Source organism: Mus pahari, chromosome 3 (genome assembly GCF_900095145.1).
Source record: "Mus pahari chromosome 3, PAHARI_EIJ_v1.1, whole genome shotgun sequence".
Classification (NCBI taxonomy): domain Eukaryota; kingdom Metazoa; phylum Chordata; class Mammalia; order Rodentia; family Muridae; genus Mus; species Mus pahari.
This window is the reverse complement of record NC_034592.1, coordinates 144,667,534-144,690,278: the sequence shown is the minus strand read 5'-3', so window position 1 is coordinate 144,690,278 and position 22,745 is coordinate 144,667,534. Positions and strand designations below refer to the sequence as shown.

The window sequence follows — 22,745 nt, the reverse complement described above, 5'->3', positions numbered from 1 at the left end:
CCACATGCATGGTGCTCTGTGGCTTCCTAGCATGTTCTGCCCTAGCTATTTAGGCCAGAGTTAAAAGTGTTTCTTTGCCCCCCTCCCATGCCAAATCAACTCAGATTCTGGTCATGTTTGTCAACATTGTGAGCTCTCCACCAGTAACACTTATCACAGAGAGGAAAACTGAAGGCAAATCTGTACCTTTTTAAAAATAATTTTTCTTTTTTTATGTTTGACCTAGTTTCCTATCTTCACTGAGCTTCATGGCTGGATATTAAAGGCTCCACTTTCTATTCTAGAAGCAGCAGGGTGAGACTCAGAATCTGAATATGGAGTATTCTAAAAGAGGCTTTGCTGGAACATTGGAAAGCTTCTGTCCCGCAATGCCAGGGCTCATGTCCCTCTATGTTTGAGCTGTTTCTAGGGGTCTGTGATGCTGCATCCATAAGATGGGATAGGCATAGTGAAGACAGATAGCAGCATGCTGAAGCTAGTGTAGGTGAGGGCTGCATGTGAACGCTGTTAAGAAAAAAGGAGAGTTGCTGTTGTTATTACCAATTGTAATGTCATGCTTTTTCTGCAGCTGGGAAAGTCCCTTGGGAGTTCCTGCAATGAGATTCCATGCAGAAAGCAAGAGCATGATGATTAGTTCCTAGAGCAAGAACTGACAGATGACAATCCCTGGGCAGAATGTGACCTGTCCGCATTGTTATATATAAAGTTTTGAGGAAACATAGCCACATCTGCATGTTTTCATATTGAAGATGGTTGCTTTTGTATTACACAGGTAGGGCTTAGCAATTGTGACTGAGACCATGTAGCCACAAAGCTAAAGAGATTTAGTATTTGGTCCTTTGTAGAAAAGTTTGCTGAGCCCTGACTTAGAGAAAGGTGTTGGGGGTTTTCTGCTTCCATATGCAAACAGATTTGCATATACATCCACACCTCTCACATACTGTGCCTGGAACATGCAGAAAGGAACAAATCCTTCGTCCCTCTCCTGAACTTACTTCTGCTTTGGAATACATAGGATCATATCTGAGAAATGCAGAGGCAGGCACATTTATATTTTTATTGAATTCTATTCCTCTCTCATTTTCAAAAGAAGAGCTCATGTTTAAAGAGAAATTCTGATTGGCACTATAAACCTTATTTATGCTTTAATGTCTCCTAAAGTATGTATCCTGCACTATGTTTACTCCCTTACAGATGCTGATAAGCTATACATTACCAAATCCAAATGGATTTTCAAAATCCAATTTCCTTGCTACAGTCTTCCATTTCTCTGTTGACTTTTTTATATGTGACTTGCGTCAGAGCATCTGGGGACTTTGCCACATTTTGACCTCAACCTGCCCAGTGAAATAGCTCGTCTGCTCAAGAGCAGAGACCGTGGGTGGTGGCTTCCTTCCTGTGATTCTGTGGGTCTCCATCAGGCTGGAAGATGGCTTTGGAGGCAGCCTGAGCTATCTCCTGAGGTTGAGTTGGAGGTGAAGATGTGATTTCCTCCCCAGGTAACTGTGCTAAGCTTAACATCAGTTGCCTGACACCACGTGCTCCTTGTGCCCGTGTGAGGTCAGCATCCAAATAAGTTCCCTTGGGGATTCTTTCAAATCATATATCTTTCTTAAGTTCTCTGACACGAACTCCTACAGAGGGGTGAGGTCTTTTGTCTTATGGTCTCTAGGGAGGACAGATACAATTTCGGATGATCAACATCACCTATAAGAAGCAGTGGAGGTTGGATGAATGTTTCCTGTTCAGGGATCAGGGGATCTTGGATTTCTTCTCTTCTCCTTTCTTAGTGGCTCCTAGTGTCCACTGCACTCTGGCTTATTACCATTTCTGCATCTCTGTGACTCCTGGAGGTTCCTAGTTGACACGCTAGAATACTTAGATCTTCTGACAAGAAGGTTCCTCATGGCCATCTTGCTCCTATATACCAGGAACTAAAGACTCAGAAATGGGACTGGGTGTGGGTTAGGAACTCGTCTCTGACTGTCTGTCACCTGCTGTCAGTCTTGAGCATATGCTCATGCTGATTCTTCGTATGTTGTCTGAGAGGAATAAAATAATCCTTAAGTGTATTTTCCTTCTTAGTGGTTTTAAACACGTTATGCCTGCATCAAGCCATGGGAGATGGGGGCAGGCATCCATATCAGTTGCTATTGCCACAGTGCTTTGTTTTTTTCCAATGTGTGTGTTTGGGCGATGCTATCAACTTATATTGAGAAGGATTATGAGAAGCAGTCTCATGAAGCTCGCCATGCACAGCTTGTGTGGATGGAGTCTCAGATAGAGGTGGTGTTTCATTACGGGATATGAGGTTCGTCACGGATTCCTGCAGAGGCTCTTGTCTGATCTACATTCATGGACTGGTTGTCATTGCCCTTGAACAGTTTGGCTTTTATCATAAGAACATAGTGTCCAGTACCTGGGAAGCTTTCTCTCTTGACATAGGAAGCTGAGAGTTCAGACAGGGAATAGGAGCTCAGAGTCAGGCACATAACCACAGCTAGGAAGATGGACATGTGGGAAATTAAAGCATGGTTCTACAACTCCCTCCTACCAAGTTTTGCCTATTCTTTCCCTTAATATCACCATGATGCACATCCTGCTTCTGTGTCTATCAGGCTCATGCAGATGCATGCTGAACAGTTAGACAGCATCTCTTAAATGGGCTCCGCTTTCTAGGTTTGGCACCAACCACAGATGGGAACTTAAACCCCACTGGTCACATTTCCTTCTCTTCAGCACTCAATGGGAAAGTCTGGATTGTGCTTCTGGCTGAGATGCAGACATGTGCGTGATATAGTGCAGCCCACAACCTGCATCTAGAACTCCCTTGTGGAGAGACATTAAAAGACACGCACAAACTATGACAAAAACAAGGCCACAAGCAGGGTCTGAATATCCTAAGAGTAGCTCAAGAGAGAGTATGGCGCCACCTCTGGTTGCGCCAATGGAGCTCTTCTTGTGTGAGCCTTCTGTTGCCGCGCCTCCCTTCTCTGATTGCCACCCCCTGCAGCCTCAACCACAAAGACCCTTTCATCCCCAGAGGAACTGCGCACAGTGAGTCCGAGATTCTGTATGTAGCACCTGTCGCTGAGAGGTTAGCACGGTGGATGGTCATTGTAGTTCAGGTCTGCTTCTGTTTCATAGTTAGAAATCTCGTGCCATTCCGGCTTCGTGGTTCTCTCCCTCCCTCCCACCTGAAGCCTCTGGACTGTGTTGATTTGTAATTATCTGTGTAACTTGCTTGTTTGCCACTAGTCTGCCTCACTGAGCTTCATATGTCTCTCTGGAAGCCACTGTGTAGCCAATGCCACCACTGTGTCTGCCCTTTCAACAAGAGTCATTGTTGACTGAGCAAGTAGCTAGAGGGAAGCAAGTATTTTCCTTCCTCTTGTGCAAAAGTCACTTCCCACCCTCTTTTTGTTTGTTTTTGTTTTTGTTTTTGTTTTAATCAGACATTTCCCCCAGCCTTACTGCAGATTTCAGTTTTTGTTGTGCTTCGTAGACTTCTTTACCTGTGTTCCTCTCAAGATGTTCGTGTAATTCCTTTCCTATTTAATGCAAAGCATACCTCAACTCATGAAACAATCCCTCCCAATGGGTTCAGTCCTCTATTGCTAAGCCCAGCATTCACTGGGGGTGCTGTCATAACCTGCTCACATGACTATAACAGAATACCTGAGGCTGGGTAATTTATGAACAATAGGAAAAAATGTCTTCTTCACAGTTTTGGAGACCTTGAAGTTTACAGTCAAGGTGGCAGCTGATACAGAGTCTGATGACACTTTTCCATAGATGCCTCCATTTTTTGTTTGTTTGTTTGTTTTGTTTTTGAGACAGGGTTTCTCTGTGTAGCTCTGGCTGTCCTGGAACTCACTTTGTAGACCAGGCTGGCCTCGAACTCAGAAATCCACCTGCCTCTGCCTCCCAAGTGCTGGGATAAAAGGTGTGCCCCACCACTGCCTGGCGTGATGCCTCCATTTTATTTTATGCATATTTTATTAGCTTATTATCATAACATAATAAAGTTAATTATGACATTCTCACATATACTTTGTTCTCGTTGATCTCCTCCCTTCTCCTCTGTTCCTCTCCTGCCATCCTTCCATCATTTGCTCTCTTGCCATATATATTCTATTATTTTCTTGACTTCCCTCCTTCACAGTTCCTCACTGGCGGTGGGGGGAGTGGGGGGGTCACATGCGCCTTGGGGCCCTTTTATCAGGACGTGAAGCTCCTACATGAGAGTCAAATCCTCATAACCTAATCATCTCACCAAAATCCTTCCTCTTCCTAACACTTCCTTGGTGTTGAGTTCCAATGTAGGAGCTGGAAGAGGACACAGACATGTGACCTGCAGTGGCTGTGGCTCAGCTTGTGATAGGAGCAGATGGGCACTGAGAGGAGAGTGGGGTGCTGAGCACCAAGGGGACAACAGAAGGATGAGAGTAGGTGTGGGTAGCCAACCAGGAGGCCAGTGTAGGCTCAGGTCAGCGGGTGCCAGCTCCTTTTGTGAATCAGATTGTGCACTGTTTGGAATATCCTCCCTCCTTCCTTCCTCATGTGAAAAATCCCCCCTCTACTCTAGAGCTCAGTTGATCCTATCCTTCAGAGTAGTGGGCTCCTGCTTCTCTGCTGACAGTAGCTGTCCTAGTTGGAACCTCCATTCTAACCCTCTATCTCTTTCACTGTCATCTTGAACGTACTTATAGTATACGCTAAGTTTATCCTGGCCCAAATCAAAGGGACACAACTTGAACTTTAAGGGAGAATCTAGAGATACTCACTGTTGACTTTCTCATCCTCCAAATGCCTGGTTGTCTACTGTCTCACCAGTTTGTTCTCCAAGCTTTACAAAGCACGGGCTTTCCGTCTACTCGTAAAGCAGCGTGCGAGGTGCTCTGTGCTTGCTTTTCAGCGTCAATCCAAACAGTGACATACCATAAGGGTGGGGGTGTTCTCTTCCATATCACAGGTGGGGAAACCAAGACACCCCCCCCTCCAGGGGTGAACCAGCTGGCCCAAACTCACAGCTCTGCAGAGCTGAGGTGTGATGGGGTCCTGCTCGACTCAGAAGCTCCTGTTCTCTGTTCGTCCTCCCAGCCCCTTTCGAGTGTTGCAGGAAGCAATTACAGAGGCATGCCCTGGCATTCATTTCTCCTACTTAGAGCAAGCCGTTGCTGTTTACTTTCTCAGGAAGAAAGATTGAAATCAGTGTACCTAGCCTTATTAACTTTCTTAAATAGGGGGCTTGCAGATGCCAGCGCCTTTCCTAAGAGCACCAAAGCAAATATAAAACTCCAGTTTGCGCGCTTTGGATTTTCTCCCCCTCCAACACCTCGCGGGAGTTTAAGATTCAAAACTGTAAATGAAGGGCTGATGGAGCAGGGGTAATGAACCAAGGTTCATGCATTGGGCTGTACTTACCTCTCTCTCTCTCTCTCTCTCTCTCTCTCTCTCTCTCTCTCTCTCTCTCTCTCTCTCTCTTGTAGGTGGCTGTTCTTTTGACGAACACTACAGCAACTGCGGGTACAGCGTGGCTCTGGGAACCAATGGGTTTACCTGGGAGCAGATTAACACATGGGAGAAGCCAATGCTGGACCCAACTGTGCCCACAGGTATGTGATCCATCATGTGTAGGGGCTGAGATGGAGGTGGCTGTCTTTTGCAGTGGCTTATGGGGGAAGGACCTTCTAATGGATTGAGCTGTCTGAGAGGATGGTAGGTTGATCTATAGGTGGAGAGTTCTGATCCTTAGAGGCGCTTAAGCTAGGGGTAAGTGAATTCCTTAGTTTGAAGTGAGAGTCCTAGGTTATTAGGATCCAGAGTCCTTTGGGATTTCATTTTACTCTGAGACCTTTAAGCTCTATCTATACATATGATATCACTGAGTTTTGCTCTGTGGTGAGATGGGAATGACATTTTAGAAAGAGACAAGTTCACCCCTTTCCTCTCTGTTATAGGAACATGGGCTGGGTACATACATTAGGGGGTTTCCACTGTCATATTACCACCACTTTGATGAGTGTGCAGGCATCTAGAATACCAAGCTTCTTTAAGCAGTGTACATTCGTGATGGATGCCCGCATGAGGCCGGCCTGTGAGAAATGCACCTGCTGGCTTTTAGGAGATGCTTTCAGCAGAGGTATGTGCATGCTCTGGGAGAAACCCGTCAGAGCTGGTGAGGCAGGCGAGGCTTATCTACAAGGTAGCCTGGTGATGTAAGCCCAGATGTCTCCGGGACAGTCAAGACCTCTCTTTTCAACAGTGGAAAGCCTGCTGGCTATAGGATGTGAGAGGGCATGTCTGTGGAGGCTTCCTCGCCAGTGACTCCCTGGAGCTCACACACTGTCTTGTATTTCATCAGCTTCTGAGCCCTCCCTGAGGCTCACTCCTCTTCTCCCATAGTTCACTATGGCCTTAAATGTGGGGTTTGGGCTTGTGCTGTACTCCCCTCATGGACTGCCTCACCATTGCTTCCTGTTCCATCTGAAGACGATGACTCTGTATGTGACTCCCATTGCCATGCCCTCCTGGCCAACTCTGGGGAGAGGGTCTCTAAAGTGTCGGTAAGTGGAGGCAGAGAGGATACTCAGAAGAAATGTCTCCCCTGCCTTTGAGCTTGGTTCCAAAGGAGAGAGGCGTGGCTGCACTTTTATGGTTCCTACTAAGGGCACACACTGTGCTGTGTCTGTTCCTCAGGGGGATTTTGAGTTCAAGGCTATCTCAAAGAGAGAAAGAAGGAAGAAAGAAAGAAAGAAAGAAAGAAAGAAAGAAAGAAAGAAAGAAAGAAAGAAAGAAAGAAAAAAAGAAAGAAAGAAAGAAAGAAAGAGAGAGAGAAAGAGAGAATGAGAGAGAAAGAGAAAGAAAGGAAGAAAGAAAGAAAGGAAGAGAGGGAAGGAAGGAAGAAAGAGAGAAAGAATGAGAGAAAGAAAGAGGGAAAGAGAGAAAGAAAGAGGGAAAGAAAAAGAATAAGTCTGAGGTACTAAAATTGGGTGTTTCAGATTTGGTGAGGACCTACTTGACTTAAGCCGGAGCACACTTGTCTCTTATTCCAATGACTAAGGCATCATGGGAAAACTTTATCCGTTGCCCCATTGTGGATTTTAGTAATGCTTACTTTCCTCCCTCCCTCTCTTTTTTCCTTCCTTCCTTCCTTCCTTCCTTCCTTCCTTCCTTCCTTCCTTCCTTCCTTCCTTCCTTTTTCAGATAGCTTTTAATTAAAAATCCTCCTGCTTCCTCCTGAGGGCTGGATTGTGAATACCGCCACGTCTAGCTAAAATTGAAATCTTAATCCACCCACCCTCCTCCTGGGTCTCCTTAATCTCTAGAATGGCTCAGAAGCCAGTGGCTGGACTTGTCCCCACCCCCCACCCCCCACCCCGTTGCCGTATAGTGGTCTCTTCATTCTAATGATTCCCCAGCTCCAACTCTTAGATTTGCCCAGTTTCTTTGCCTAGACTCTCACTTTCTGGTCAGACCACCTTTGTCCCTCTCTTGGGTACCTGGGGACCTTCCTTTCAGGTTTTTGAGTCATCCTTTCAAATTCAGTCTCCACTCAGATGCGGCAGGGACTCTACTGAAGTGTAGTGCTGTCCGTTTCCCCTTACCCCCTTCATTCCTCTCCAGCCTCTGTCTTGAGGACTTTTGAGGTCTCCTGATACTCTGAGAAGACCAAGAGCCCCTCTGTTCCATCATAACCCTGGTGGCTTATCCCTCCTCGGTGTCCACCCTCCCTGGTTCTGCTCCCCCTGTGCGTGCTTCATATTGACTCCTAGAAGTTGCCAGAAAATTCTGACTCCCCTGCCTCAGGAACTCACATGCAACTGTCCCAGGGAGCCCTTCACTCCACTCTGCCTAACTGGTGCTAGTCTTCACATTCAGTCTGGGGAGGCTCTGGGTAAAGATTCCCACTGCATTTGGCAAGTTTCTCCCTCATACTCGTTGTGACTGGTGTTCCTTATCCTCATGTGAGAAGTCTCTGTGATTGGGGACCATGGTAGCCTTGTCCACTGCTTCATCTTCAGCACCTGTGAGATGCACTGTGACATCTGGAGCATCCCTGAGAGTGTGCTGGAAGGGTGCATGGATGCATTGCCTACCCGAGGTTATTACTGAAGGCATCATGCATGACAATACAAAGGCCTTTGGTACTTCGCTTCCTGATCACATGGTGCTCCCTTCCTCTCCTCCTTCCCATTTTACAGATAAGAAAAGCAAGGTTCTGGGCAGCAACTTTGTAAGACTGCTGCCTCTTCCCCTCATATCCCCTCTCCCTAAGGCATGGCGGTTGCTTCTAACTAATGTTTATTTTCTCGGCCCCTTTGGATAGCAGAGTGTCATTTTGTAAATATTGGATCATGCTAATATGATCTTCAGAGCATTTCTAATAGAGGCATTTGATAGTGATCACTGAAATGAGTCTGTCAGGAGGTTCCTGTGGATCTCAGCGGCTCTGCATGCTGCTTAGGCTAAGAAGCGTAGAAGTGAATTTGGATGAGCAGAAGCTATTCTTCTGGTGGGCAGTGGCTGAGATCTTACACGTGTTCTTTACTCCTGTAGTTTCCATCTCTTCTGGAATCTAGCTTGAGTCTGTTTATTCAGATGTCTGTCGCCATTTATTGATCCACTCTGTGCGACAAGTTCTGTGTCATACTTGGCCTGGGCGAATTGGATCCTGTTATTTTGGAGCTTAATCTGTTTAGTGGCTTGGCCTTTAAGTAGACTGTGATTCACATACTGTTAGGTGTAACTGGGCTATCTAGCATCTTTTTCAAGTACTACCTCTTACCTCTCAGTGTTCACAATACCCTGGCTGGTTCTGATGATTAGACATGTCATATTCTGTCCTGATTTAGCATGATCTTTGAACATGCTCCTCCTACTCACTGTAATGCCTTTCTCTACCATGGACCATTTTCTTCAAGTCTCAGCTCACACAACCTCCCATAGAAACCTTGCCCGAGTGCAGAGCTGAAGAAGGCTCCTTTGGATGCCTACTTACAGCATCCAATTCTTAGCTTTCAAAGCCCTTGTTGTAGACCCAGTGTTAGCTTTGCAACTGCGGCAAGAAAACACCTGGGAGAAACAACATAAAGGAGGAAACGTTTCTTTGGGCTCATGGTTGTGGAGGGTTCCTGCCAAGGTGAGGTGGATCCATGGCTTTGGATGGACCTGCTGTCCAATAGCAGTGAGGGTGTCAGACAGGATTTCATCCCTTTCAGAAGCCAGGAAGTAAAGAGACGGACACCCTTTAAAGTCACTTCTTTAGTGATGTTTGTCCCCTAGTCCGGCTTGCCTTCCACAATTTTACGTTTCCCTGGTATTCCATTAAGTTGTTAATCTATCAATAAATGAATCCATTGGTCGTAGAGCCCTCATGATGCAATCGCGTCTTCAGATTCCCACTGCTGGGTGATGTCGTCAACACATGAGCCTTCTAGGGATATTTCCTACCCAAAGCACAACCCACCCGACAGATCAGCTTACCCCAGGCTTCTGCTGAGTGATGCTGGCACCTGGGTGCTTCTGTTTTCCCACGTTTTATTGGAAAATCCATGTGAGAGTTCCCTGGAGATGGCCATGTGTGTGTGTGTGTGTGTGTGTGTGTGTGTGTGTGTGTGTGTGTGTGTGTGTGTAGGCCTTGGGCAAGCTGCCCCTAGACTCTTTTCTGTTCCTAGAACCATTTTGGAATATAAGAATAGGAACACTTAAGATCTTGTGCCTCCCTCAAGCCCACTGATACCCAGTGACACATCACAAAAGGGAAACTTCATGGTCTGGCATGAGTCAGACAGGCCAGGGAAGTTTTTCAATTCCCAGAATACACTGCTGTCTGAGGAAACTTGGGAGCTTCCTGTAGCTCTGCTCCCAGAATCCAATACTGCTCCCACTTCCCCTTGCTCCTGCCCTATCACACACCTTCTCATCTTTCCATGGAGACACCTTTAGGCAAACATTCCAGAGTTCATGCCCACTTTTCATGCCTCGTGTTATCTCAGAGCATTAGAGCAAGCGATACACACAAAACATCTCCCTAGGGCACCGTCTTACCTAACTGTATCTGCCACAGATCCTTAGCTATGGCATGACTTCCACACAGAGGTCATGAGGTTCATTCAGAGAGCATCCTGCAGTGAGGAGCATAACAATGCAAGTACTGTAAGTATAGTGTGTGTGTGTGTGTGTGTGTGTGTGTGTGTGTGTGTGTGTTTGCAGGTACGTAGATATGGTATGTGTATGTGTATGTGTACATGTGCCTGGGTGTACATTTGAATGTCAACCTTGGGTATCCTCCCCAGTTGCTCTCTACCTTGCTTTGCTTTTTAAATGGGGGTCTCTATTTTTTACCTGGCCAACAAGCTTCAGGCATCCACCTTCGCCTATATCCCCAGCACTGGGTGCATGCCCACACACTGAGCTTTCGTACGAGAGTTCTAGAGCCTCATCTCAGGGCCTCATGCATCCATGGCCAGGGCTTTCATGACTGAGTCACCCCTCCAGCCCCATAGGAGTCATGGGACTTGGAAAAGGTTAGAACCTGTGGTGGAAAGGTCTAGGAGGGGCCTTGTCATGTTCATAGGACATTATTTAGGTGTCAGGAATGGAGTTGGGCTGATTTGCAGATCATACTTCTGTGTATACAGAAAATTCTATATTTCTCATCCTTACGTCAACTTGACTCATTCTGACCCCACAGGGAATTGATCTGAATTTTTAACCATTTATTCTGTGGATATTTTAAGACTTATTCTGGTTATTATAATTTCCTCAGGAAGTCTTCAGCTGCACAATCCCTTGCATCCCTGCATCCCTTGCATCCCTGCATCCCTTGCATCCCTGCATCCCTTGCATCCCTGCATCCCTTGCATCCCTGCATCCCTTNATCCCTTGCATCCCTGCATCCCTTGCATCCCTGCATCCCTTGCATCCCTGCATCCCTTGCATCCCTGCATCCCTTGCATCCCTGCATCCCTTCCATTCCTGCATCCCTTGCATCCCTGCATCCCTTGCATCCCTGCATCCCTTCCATTCCTGCATCCCTTCCATTCCTGCATGTTTCTTCTACTTTTTTTTTCCTGAGGCCAACAACCCTTTTCCAGGTCTCAGTAGCCTGGTACCCACTCAACAACCTGTCTTTGGCCTATGCCTTCTTAAGTGCTTCTGCAAAGCAGAGTGGCCCAGCAAGTCCTTCTCTGAACACTCCCAGGATGAGAAACTTTCTCCCTTCTCTGTTTAGCTCTCCACAAATGCAGCCCTGTTTAATTCTTAGCCTTTCTGTTGTCCATGGCAAACACGCTGCACTAAGTTTAGATTTTTGAGAAATGAAGGAAAGAAGAAAGCACTCTTTACTTTAATACCAATCTTGGTAGTTGCCTGATTGGAATGGTTAGGGAGGACAACAGCTGGGGACAAAGCAGGAAGAACATGGGACACCTGGCAACATGATTTTCCCACCAGTCTCCTATGAGAGGAGGTATAGCTTCCATGATGGCTCTGGTCTTCCTTTTATGCCCTCAGGTTCTCAGGCCACATATCTTCATCTTTTTCTATCTGCTGATGTTTATGGAGGGCTGATAGCAGCTATGGACTGAACTGTTCCTCCTCAGAGGGCATGTGGAAGTTCTAAACACGGGTACTTGTGAATTTGACCTTATTTGATAATAATCTGGGACCCTTATTTCCCTAATTGCATTAAGACGAGGCTGTGCTGGTTATATTGGATGTCAGTCTAGTAGGACTTCTTAGGGTTTTTATTGCTGTGATAAAACACCTTGGTAACCTGCACAGGAAAGGGTTTATGTTATCTTAGAACTCTCAGGTCATGCTCCATCACTGAGGGAAGTCAGAGTGGGAACTCAAGGCAAGAACCTGGAGGCAGGAACTGAAGCAGAAGCCATGGGGAAGCCTGCTTACTGGCTTGCTCCTCATGGCTTGCTCAGTATGCTTTATTATACCATCTAGTGCCTGTATGTGGCTGGTAAACCCTACAGTGGGAAGGGGACTCCCACACTAATCAAAGATTAAGAAAGTACACCAGAGGATTGCCTAAATAAGCTCATGGAGGCATTTTCTAAATTGTGGTTCTCCACTTTTAGATGTCTCAGTTTTCGTCAAGCTGACGGAACCCAACCAGCACATAGGGGTGTGTGCGTGCACACACACACACACACACACACACACACACACACAAACACACGCACATATTCAGGGAAAGAGGTTGCATGAAGATAAAGGCAGAGATTGGAGTGATGAATCTATAACCCAAGGAAATCCAAGAATGGCTTGTAGACAGCAGGAACTAAACAAAGTAGAGAAGGCTTCTTTCCTGGAGTCTTTAGTGGGAACATGGTTTGGTCAACACCTTGATTTTGAACCTTTGGCCTCCAGACTTGGAAGGAAATGGTTTTTTATAGTGTTCGGTTACCATTTTGTGGTAGTTTGTTATTATATCCCAAAGACAGCTAAAGCCCAGTCAATCTCATATGAGTGCCCTGCTTCTATCCCTGCCCAGAGCAATTTTTTTTCCACAGAGGAACTTACACAAGGGCATTAGAGACATTAGAAGCTGGCATTTACTCTGTGCCTACTCTAAACGAGAATTAGATTAGGTATTTTTTCCATACAGTATTTGATCTAATTTGCAACTCCCTCATGAGTTCAGAGATATTGTCACCTTTTCATTTTGGAGTGTACTGGGTCCCAGAGAATTAAATAACTGGACCAAGATCATGCACGCTCCCTGTGGCAAAGGGGGACAGGCTTGGAATCTTGACTAGTAAAATATAGATGATGTGCATGCTTCTGTCATCAACTGAGTATCTTATAAAATGATTTCTATTTGCAGTGTGATTTATGAGGGGCAGACCAATGCATATTCATGCAAGTGACTATCCACAATAGACATAGCTACGGAAAACAAAGTGGAAGTCACGCATGCATACAAATACATATAAATATGTTTCTTCATATGCTTTTAAAAAAGCATTTTCCCATATCATTAAGTATTTCTCAAATCATGTTTTCTAAAAGCTTCAGGGTTTTCCATTCCAATGACTGTTCCACAATTTATTTAACAATCCTGTCTCGTTTCATATTCAAGTCCCTTGTATTTTCTTCTAAACTATGTTGTAGGCCTCATTCGTGCTCATACACCAGTGCACTCATCTCCAGACAGACTTACCAAACTTGCTTCCAGTGGTATATATTTCTATACTTCTTCCCTTACATACTTCCAAGCCAGAATGCTTTGCATTAACTTTTGAGATAGGGGGGAAGAACACCATCCACATGTCAAACATGTTTGGGAAAATGCTCTGTAAATCCTAAAGCAGGGAAGGCGTCAGGAACAAATGGTAGCTTGCTCAGAGTAACATAATGAATGGCTCGTGTCTTAGGTGTTAGATGGACAGAGGCTTTCCAGTGTGCTTTAGAAGGAATTATTCATGCCAAGATGGACATCAGCTGCACAAAGTATCTTGGCATTGCCAGTGATGATTGGTTGGGTGGCAAGTTTGTTCATGGGCCGTGTAGGAAGCTAGAGTTTGTTCTTTTGTAGGTAAGATCAACATTTTACTTGTAATGTCACCAGTGCTGGGACTTAAATATGTTATTGTCAATGTCTACCAAACAAATTGTGTGTGTGTGTGTGTGTGTGTGTGTGTGTGTGTGTGCATGTATATACATGTGTATATGCGTGTTTGTGTGTGTACATATGAGTATGTACATGCATGTGTCTATGTATGCATATGTGTGCCTTCCTGTGTGTATTTATATGCTCACGTGTGTGTGTGTGTGTGTGTGTGTGTGTGTGTGTGTGTGTGTGTAGGCCAGAAGACATGAGGTATCAGCCTGGATTGTTAGCTACTTTCTGCTGTATTTACTAAAGCAGAGTCTCTTGCTGAACCCTGAGTTTACTAATTGTTTAGTCTATTTAGCTAGCATGCCTGGGACTTAACTCTTTCCCACCACCAAGTATGAATACCAGGACCACAGATTACTGCTATGCCTATTGTTATATTGGCGCTGGGGATCTAGACTACAGCACTCATGTTCACTCAGAAAGTACTTCATCCACTAACTCATCTCTCTCCTCAGCAGTGTTACTCTGTGTGTGTGTGTGTGTGTGTGTGTGTGTGTGTGTGTGTGTGTGTGTAGGTCTGGAGAACATTCTTCACAGTTGTATCTTTCCTGCTGTGGGTTCTGAGAACTGAACTTAGATTATTAAACTTCTTGCAGCAAGCTTTTACTCACTGAGCCCTACTGAGTATTCTTATATGTATCATGAGACCTCAGTGGTCTCATGATATAACTCTGGTATACACCCCAAGGGCCAGCTCCTTTTACCTTTTAAACCTCTTCCTTTTATTCTCTGTGTCTAGTTTTAGAAGACAATCCTTCAATCCTGCTGGCTAATTTTGGGGATCTCCCATTGAAATGAGGCTTGCTATACTATAGAGCTAAATACTGAAGCATCAACTAGCCGTCCAAGGTGGCTGCTCACATTACTTGGATACGACCACCTGAACTCTTCTGCCCTGGATGTTTTATCTGGGAATCTAGGGTCAGCATCCAGAGGGTCAGCATCCAGATCTTTGAGTGTCATGGGATAATGAGAATGCCTGACCACTGTGTTGGAAATGGAAAGATATTGGTAAACTTTTGCTTACCGGCCAACCCTTTTATAGTCTGCTTTTTTCAAGATTGGTCCCTTTCTCTTCATGATGTTTAGTAATATTCTTCCAGAACATTCCTAGTTTTGGGAGAGACAATCAGATTTGACTTTTCTTGTTAGCCACAAACCTGGCATGTCATGCCATCATATCTTTGCCATATCTACTGATCCATTTGTCTAGAGTATGCCTTTCTTTTCCTGTCAAACTCCAGAGCCCACATCGTCTAGGAGTCTGGAATCCTCTGGACACATTTTCTCCACTGTGCTTCTGTTGCTGAGTCTGTCCCTGCCTGCTGCCTCCCATTCCTCACTAGGGCTGAGTGCCTCCTGAAGACCTGGACTGGATTTCCTGTTCTCTGCATGGAGCACATGGAGGTCCATGTATGGACTCCATGGGTGGTGGGTGACTAGTGGAGACAGGGATGGGAGAAGAGGTTTCAGGAGAGTTTTCAATTCCAATGTTTTTATATTCTCAGCAGCCCTGTGACGGTCGCAGTTTGAGTGTGTGCTCTTTGCTGGATAAGGCTGTGAACTGGGTCCAGGGAAAGGTCCTTTGGGGCTTGCTTTCTGCAGAGCTTGTCCTTTGATCTTTGTACCAGGTAAAAAGGATTTGGGGGATTCCCCCTTCCTTCACACTGAAGATGGGCAAGTGCTCTCTGGGGAGTGCAATTTGGGAGAGGCTCTCTGGGAAAAAGTGTTGTGTGCCCCAAGCTCACTTATTGTGTCTTCCAAAGTATTAATGCTGAAATGGCCTGGGCACATGTTTTTTTAATGGGTTCATATCATTCCTAATACTGTTGCTAATTATTTCAAAACCATACATTCCCGTGTTCCCCTTCAGCTTCAGCTCCATCCCCCCTCTGTAATGATGAAATACTGTATATTAAATCTTTAAAAAGATGATTGGTTTGTACATATGTGCTTATTCTTTCTTACTATTGTCTCAGTTCACCCTAATATCTCTATTAACAGACTGACATGTGCTGAAAGATAGAGGAGAAAAGATGGAGGGAGACGAGGAAGGGGAATAAAGGGAAGAGGCCAGTGAGCGGCAGAAGGAGGAGAGAGAGAGCATACATGCATAGCAGTTATACAGGATAGATACACACAAGGTGTGTAGATGATAGCAATTGCCCTGCTCATAGGAGAGAGGTATTTATATAGCAGTTACCTTGTGGCAGAGTGCTATGCTAAGCAGCTTAAGGACATTCAGCAGTGTGATCCTTAAAATATTCTTCTTAAGTACATTTTATTATCTACATCTTACAAATGAGGAGAGTCGGGCACAGATTGCTTACATGGCTTGTCCAGAGTCACCAGCAGCGTGTGCTTGAGTGAGAATTAGGCCTCAAGAAGTCTGGGGCCAGCCTCTGCTTTCCAAGGCTGCAGGTCATGATGACTTCTGAAGTCGCTTGGCCCTCTGCCCTCTGTCTCTTTTCCCACTACTGTATTCAGATCTAGGTTTTCACCTCCCAAGATGGCTCGGTGTCCTATTGGGTAGATGAGCCATGGTTTATTTGACTAGCACCCAAAAAGTGGCAGCAGAGGAACAGAAAGGTGCCGAGCAGAAAGGTGCCATGCTTCTGACACACCCATATAAAAGACAAAGTCCTTGTCTCCAGACAGTGCTCTGAAAAATGCTTACAAAGCATCTCGTTCTATGAGATGGTCTCTAGTGTACCTAGGACTACAAAATTAATTTGGAAAACTGCATTAGCCTGTGATGACCCCAATCAGTGCTAGTTTGGGATGTTTATAGGGATCACAGAATTGGTAGAAAAAAAGTGGACAGGAAATTGAATGGAGGTTTAGTAATTATAGCAGCAGATATGACTGGGTAATAATGAGTGCTGGCTGTTGTTATAAACAAGGGTCCTAAGGATTGCTCTGAACAGCAAAAAAGAACCTTGAAGTGATCAGAATATTCATCTGCTAGACAAACAGGGCAACGAGTCTGCTCTAACACACATGTAGATGGCTATTTGAATATATGGGTGTCTTGTGACATCATACCTGGATTTCAGATGTGTCTGTCACATGCTCAGGAGTATACGCAATAGTTTTGATCCCAAGTTTCCTCCCAAGGCTTATGTGTTCAAGGCCTGGTGTTAGAGGGAGTTGGTGGAACCTTCCAGGGGGAAATATGCTTGGAAACGGTCTTAGGTGCTAGAGACGTGTCCTTGAGGGTGAGAATGAGGCCTCAATTATCATCTCTCCCCCATCCCCTTTTCTCTCCTCCACCATCTTTCCTCTATCTCTTCCTCTTCTTCCTTCTTTCCCTCTTACATATTCTCCTTTGTCTTTCTCTCCATTATCCACCTTCCCCTCCTCTTCTTCCTCTCTTTGAACTCCCTGGGACACAAGCTTTTGCTTTTTCAGAAGTGCTGCCTCACTCTAGTCCCAGAAGCAATGGGAACAATTTATTATAGGCTTAAACCTGGAAAACTTTGGCCCCAAATACATTCCTGTGTTCTGTATAAGCTCATGCATCTCAGGTGTTTGTTAGGGCAGCAGAGCTAACTGAAACAGGATAATTAAAGCAGAAAGTGATAATCATGTATTCTTCAGGTGTTTCAGTCATAGTCATCAATGTCCAGAGTGCATATGAACAGTTTGAATAAAGAATTTCATAACTGGGATTCAGGAGATGGCTCAGCTCTTAAGAGCACTGGTCATTTTTTTTTTTCAGAGGACCTGGGATCCCTCCTCAGCACCCACGTGGAAAGCCATAGCCAATTGTAATTCCAGTTTTGGAGGATCTGGCACACTCTTCAGGCATCCGTGGGCATCATACGTGCAGGCAGAATACCCATACACATGAAATAAAATCATTAATTTTAAAAAGAATTTTATAGCTGTTGAGAATTTAATAACCACCACTCTCCCCCTAAATACATATACCATTTGTTGAGCAGTAGTCTAAGGTGTTTGTGTCTATTTAGTGTTTGATAGCTCAACAATGCTGTGATCTGCATGTTACTATTTACTCTTATTCTTATTTACAAATGAGGAGACATTAACTAATGTACTGAAATATTTGAAATAAATAGGGGAGCTGAGATTTGAACCTGTCCTTTCTGCTCCAGACACCTTGGGCCATTATCAGTTTTTCAACTAGTAAGTAATTTATGAAATAAGTTTTCGTTGTGGTTGTTTTGAGATGAATTTCACCCATGTAGCTCAGGGTGCCCTTGTATTCAGAATCCTGCCTCAGCCTTCTGAGCATTGGAATTCATAATTAATAATTAATACAAATATTAAATGCTTAAATATTAATATTAAACACTTGAAATATTAAGTATGAAAAATAGAGGTGTAGCTAATCTTACTCCTAAAACTTTATATTTTAATTTAAGATTTTCTGAAAATATTATTGTGGGCTTCTCACTGGGAAATGGAAGGAATGGTTTACTTAAAATGATGTTTTTTACAGTAAAATAAATTTGTGTATGTGGTTTGTGTATTCGTTAGTGGGTGTATGCACATGTGCACATGAGTTCACATGTGTGTGGAGGCCAGAGGTTGACACTGGATGTCTTCCCTTAATTGCTCTCTACCTTTCTTTTTTGAGACAGGGTCTCTCATTGAACCTGAATCTCATCAATGGAGCTAGGCTAGATGATCTGTGGGCTCCGGGGAACCTTCTGTCCCCAGTCCCAGCCCCTGGGTTACAAGTACTTTATTCTAAGAATGGTAAGTCTGGTTTAATGATGAGGCTTGATTTCACCAGTCTGTGGAGTTGACTAAGTCTGACAAGGTAGAAATGTGGGTGCAACAAGCTTCATTCCTGCTCAGTGCCAGCATCATGGATGCGATCATGTCCCAGAAACTCCCTGAACCGAACAAGAGAAAGATGAGCTTCCCTGAGCCCTTCAGTCTCCTCCTGCTGCCCCTTCCCCACTGTTCTCAGGACATCTTGAAGGCAGCCATGGCCGAGCATCCTTTCAGTGCTGGTGCCTTCTGCCCTCTGCTGAGTATTGTTCTTCTAGACTGTTCATGTAAGAGGACTGAAATTCCAGAGGCTAGAGTTTTTCAGAGTTAACACTTCCTTTCTGAGTGTGTTCACTGTCTTGCCTAATGATGGGGCAGGTTTCTTAGTCATTGGATGTGGTTGTGATTTGAGTTATCATTGGACACGCTGGGAGATTCGGTAAGAAAAGAAAATCGTTTCGTACAAATGGGGTAGTCTCTCTGGATTTAGTGAAAATCAGATGGCTGAGACACCTCTATAAAATAGAACCCAACAACGTGGAAAAGGCCAACAGTCAATTGTCACCTCATTTAGGGCACTTGCAGTTTAGCAGCCATGGCCACATGGGTGACCAAGTCCGTGAAATATGGTTAGTCTTATTACATCTAGAATACAAGCCTGTTTTAAAAGGCTTCATTATCAGAAGAGCACATAAAACATTTCCGTTTACCAATTTTCATGTTATGTGTTAACATGATTTTATATATTTGGAGTTAATTATCAAAATTGATCATGCTCATTTTTAGCCTTTTTGATATGGCAACTAGAATATTTAAAATTCCATGGGTGATGCGTATTATACTTTTGTTGGACAGTACTGCCACAGACTGTCAGAATTTATTGTGCCTTCTGTTCTTCTGCCCACAGGGGTGTCTCTCATTGATGATAGTAACAGCTGGTGTATATTGAGCACTTACTATATGCCAGGGTCTTTAAATGTGTCCTCTGCATGGATTATAGAAACCCCATGTTGCTAAGTTACTTTTGTAATTGTTCTTCCTCAGATAGAGAAGTCAAGGCACAGACAGATTAAATACCTTGCCCTTAGTCCCAATAGGAGCAAAGGGCAGACAGGATTTGAACCAAAGCCCTGGTCCGTGGCTGTTACTGATACTTTCTGAAGGTCTTGCTTTCTGCACATGGTTCTAAGATTTCTGTTTCCGCTTTGTGCTAGTCACTTTCCTGTTCTCAATTTTTTTTTTTTTTTTTTTTTTTTTTTGAGACAGGGTTTTTTTTTTTTTTTTTGNCAAGAAGTGATCTGACTATCCCTCAGAGTCTTTGGGTGGTGTGCTTCGTGTGTGTGTGTGTGTGTGTGTGTATGCACACACATGCACACCAATGCACATTTACGTATAGGTTGTAGCTCTTTCATTTAGCCTTGACAGTCTGTGAAAGAGACAAGGAAATGTCTGTAGTATTTGTCATGCCCTGCAACTCTCTAGAGCCAGAAAATAGGTTTTTTTTTCTTCGGTTTTCTGTACTTCTGTACTGGATGATTTTATGTCAACTTGACACAAGCTTCATCAGAGAGGAAAGAGCCTCAGTCCATGAGATCCAGCTGTAAGGCATTTTCTCAATTAGGCATCAGTGGGGGAGGGCGCAGCCCATAGTGGGTGGTGCCATCACTGGGCTGGCTGTCTTGAATTCTGTAAGAGAGCTGGTTGAGCAAGCCATGAAAGTAACCCAGCAACCCTCCATGGCATCTCCATCTGCTCCTGCCTTCAGGTTCCAGCCCTGCTGGAGTTACTGTCTGGACTTCCTTTAGTGATGAACTATGATCTGGAAGTATGAGCCACTGAATAAGCCCTTTTTCTTCCCAGCTTACGTTTTGGTCATGGTGCTTCATCATAGCAATAGAAACCCCTGAGTAGGGCCAACTTCCTACTACTGATTCTGTGATTGTTTTTCTAGCTCTGCAACTTTTGGTTGTGTATTGTCCTCTGTGTCTTATTTACCATTATGAATAAACCCAGAAGCTAAGTTCTTCTGGTCTATCGTTCTTTGATTTGTAACTGAGGAGTGAAGGAAATGGGACATCTCAAACACAAGAATTTAGTGATTCTTGTGTAAAATAAGACATTGTGAAAAAATTTTCTGCAGCCTTGCTCATCCATCCATCTGTCGTCCATTGGTCAGGCACGACAGGTGCCGCTGACTCTCTGACAGGAGAATTTGTCTTCATGAGTGTGTGGAGACCAAATACTCAAGGGGCAATCTGTCCCTGAGAACTGACGCTTTCACATTAAGATAAATCCCCCAGGTGAGCATAAGGTACGTACTTTGTTCCCAGGCATCCAGAGAGTTACAGGTCTGTAACTCTTGTGCACAAGTTTGGTCTACATCGTGAGTGCAAATCCAGGCTGGGGTTCATAGAAAGGACTCATCTAACAAAAAATTATCCTATGTTTCTGAAAATATCCTCTGTCATACAGTTTTGACAATGCTCATTGCTAGCTTTCTGTTGGGGAAGCAACTGTGTTCTAAACCACTCTCAAATATGCCAGTATCTTTTAAAAACACTTCCTTTCCTATGTATTGTGCTTCTCATTTAAAAAGAAAAAGTTACATTCTCTTAGAATTCAAAGAATTATCTGTCACCATCAAAACCACTTGTAAAAGTCTGGACAGGCCATAGTGTGCTGTGCTCTTTAAGAGTCGTGGAGTATTCTAAGGTTAAAGGAAGACTTTTAGCACTAATGACACTGTAAAGCCAGAGCTGCTGGAGCAGGCAAGCTCGTTAAACCTGTCAGTTTGGAATTAGTCAAGAAAACGGGAGCCACCTTAGGGACTTCCAATGGGAATGGGTTTCACAGAAGGTATCCGATGCTAAAATACTTTGAAGCTATCACATATGTGATCAAGTATCTACCACAGGAATCAAGACTGGGGAAGGACTATGACTTCAACAAATGATGTTGAATAAACACACTTCCATATGCAGAAGAAAATTGAACACTTATTTCATGCCACATACACAACATTAACTAGAAATGCATTATAGACCAACCTGTAAAACATTGGATTATGAATCTTCAAAATATATGGGAGTGAGCTTCATGACTTGGGCCAGTGGCTTCTTAGAAAGAACATCAACAACATAAGAGATAATAGCAAAAATAGGCACACAGAACTACATAAAACTGGAAAACGTGTGTGTGTGTGTGTGTGTGTGTGTAACGGGAAACAACAGTAGAGACAAAACTCATGGAGTAGAAGAAAATATTTTCAAGCCACACCTGATGATCAGGGGTTAATACTGAAAAATATGGTTACTACTTACAACTCAACAACATAACAAGGCATTGATTGAAAGATGGGCAAAGACACTGAATGGATAATTCTCTAAGGAAGCCATACAATTAGTAACAAGCATATGAATAAATTTTCAGTATCACTGACCACAAGATAAATTTAAACCCAAATGACAAAAAAGCTCACATTTATTTGGATGGCTTCATCAAATGGAAATCAAAGCAACCAAAAGTAGCGAATGCAAATGGCACAGATTTGGAGAAATTGGAACCATTGTGCTATTGGTAGGAGTACATGTTGCAGCTTCTGGGGAAACAAGAAATCCTAAAGAGCTGCACATGCTCTGACAACCCCAGCTTCAGGTGTGTGTGGGACACAAGCAGGGTCTTGAAGAGATAGGCATGCATCCGTGTCTCAGCATCATTCCTAATAGCCAAGAGTCAGGAACAACCCAACAGCTACTAACAGGTAAGTAGATAAAGAAAACAGTTTCTTTTCTTGTTACTCAAAGAGAACTCTTATTGATTAAATTTTCTCCTTCCTCTACCTGGACTGCCTGGCTAGGCCTTAGTTGGGGAGGAGGGTTTTAGTCCTACTAGAACTAGATGACCCAGGATGGGGTGGTACTCAAGGGGTCTAAGGAGAAGAGGAGGAGATAGTGGGGGAAAGAATTTTTAAGGGCAGGACTGGGAGGAGAGGGGGTCTGGGATTGGGATGTAATATGAATTAAAAATAAATTATGAAAAAATAATAAAACTGTTACTTGATAATTTCATACATGTATATAGTGTGTTATCCTCACTCTGATTCCCCATTCTCTCCGATCTCCCTCTTGCCCCTGATACCCCTCCTAGTCTGTAAAGGCTCCTTTCCCTCATCCTTGACTTTTTGTTACACTTTATGTCTCTCCTCTGATTTTTAACCAGAACCGTACAGGAACAGGTGTTATATACATGCACAGTGATATTGCTCGACCTTCAAAAGGAAGAGAAGTCTGACTGCATGGATGAAGTGTGAGGCCATTATGTGAAGGAGGAGGAGGAGGAGGAGGAGGAGGAGGAGAAGGAG

The 22,745-nt window shown here is 44.1% G+C and overlaps 1 protein-coding gene across 7 annotated transcripts in view; it reads left to right on the top strand.

The window, feature by feature from the left end:
* The window catches only part of Ptprt (protein tyrosine phosphatase receptor type T), a 1,084,881-nt gene that overhangs the window by 277,192 nt on the left and 784,944 nt on the right, over positions 1–22,745 (top strand). For all 7 annotated transcript variants that reach the window (XM_021194826.1, XM_021194823.1, XM_021194825.1 and 4 more), the window contains exon 2: positions 5,493–5,618. In XM_021194826.1, coding sequence (XP_021050485.1) covers positions 5,493–5,618 — 126 coding nt within the window. The remainder of the gene's footprint in view (positions 1–5,492; positions 5,619–22,745) is intronic.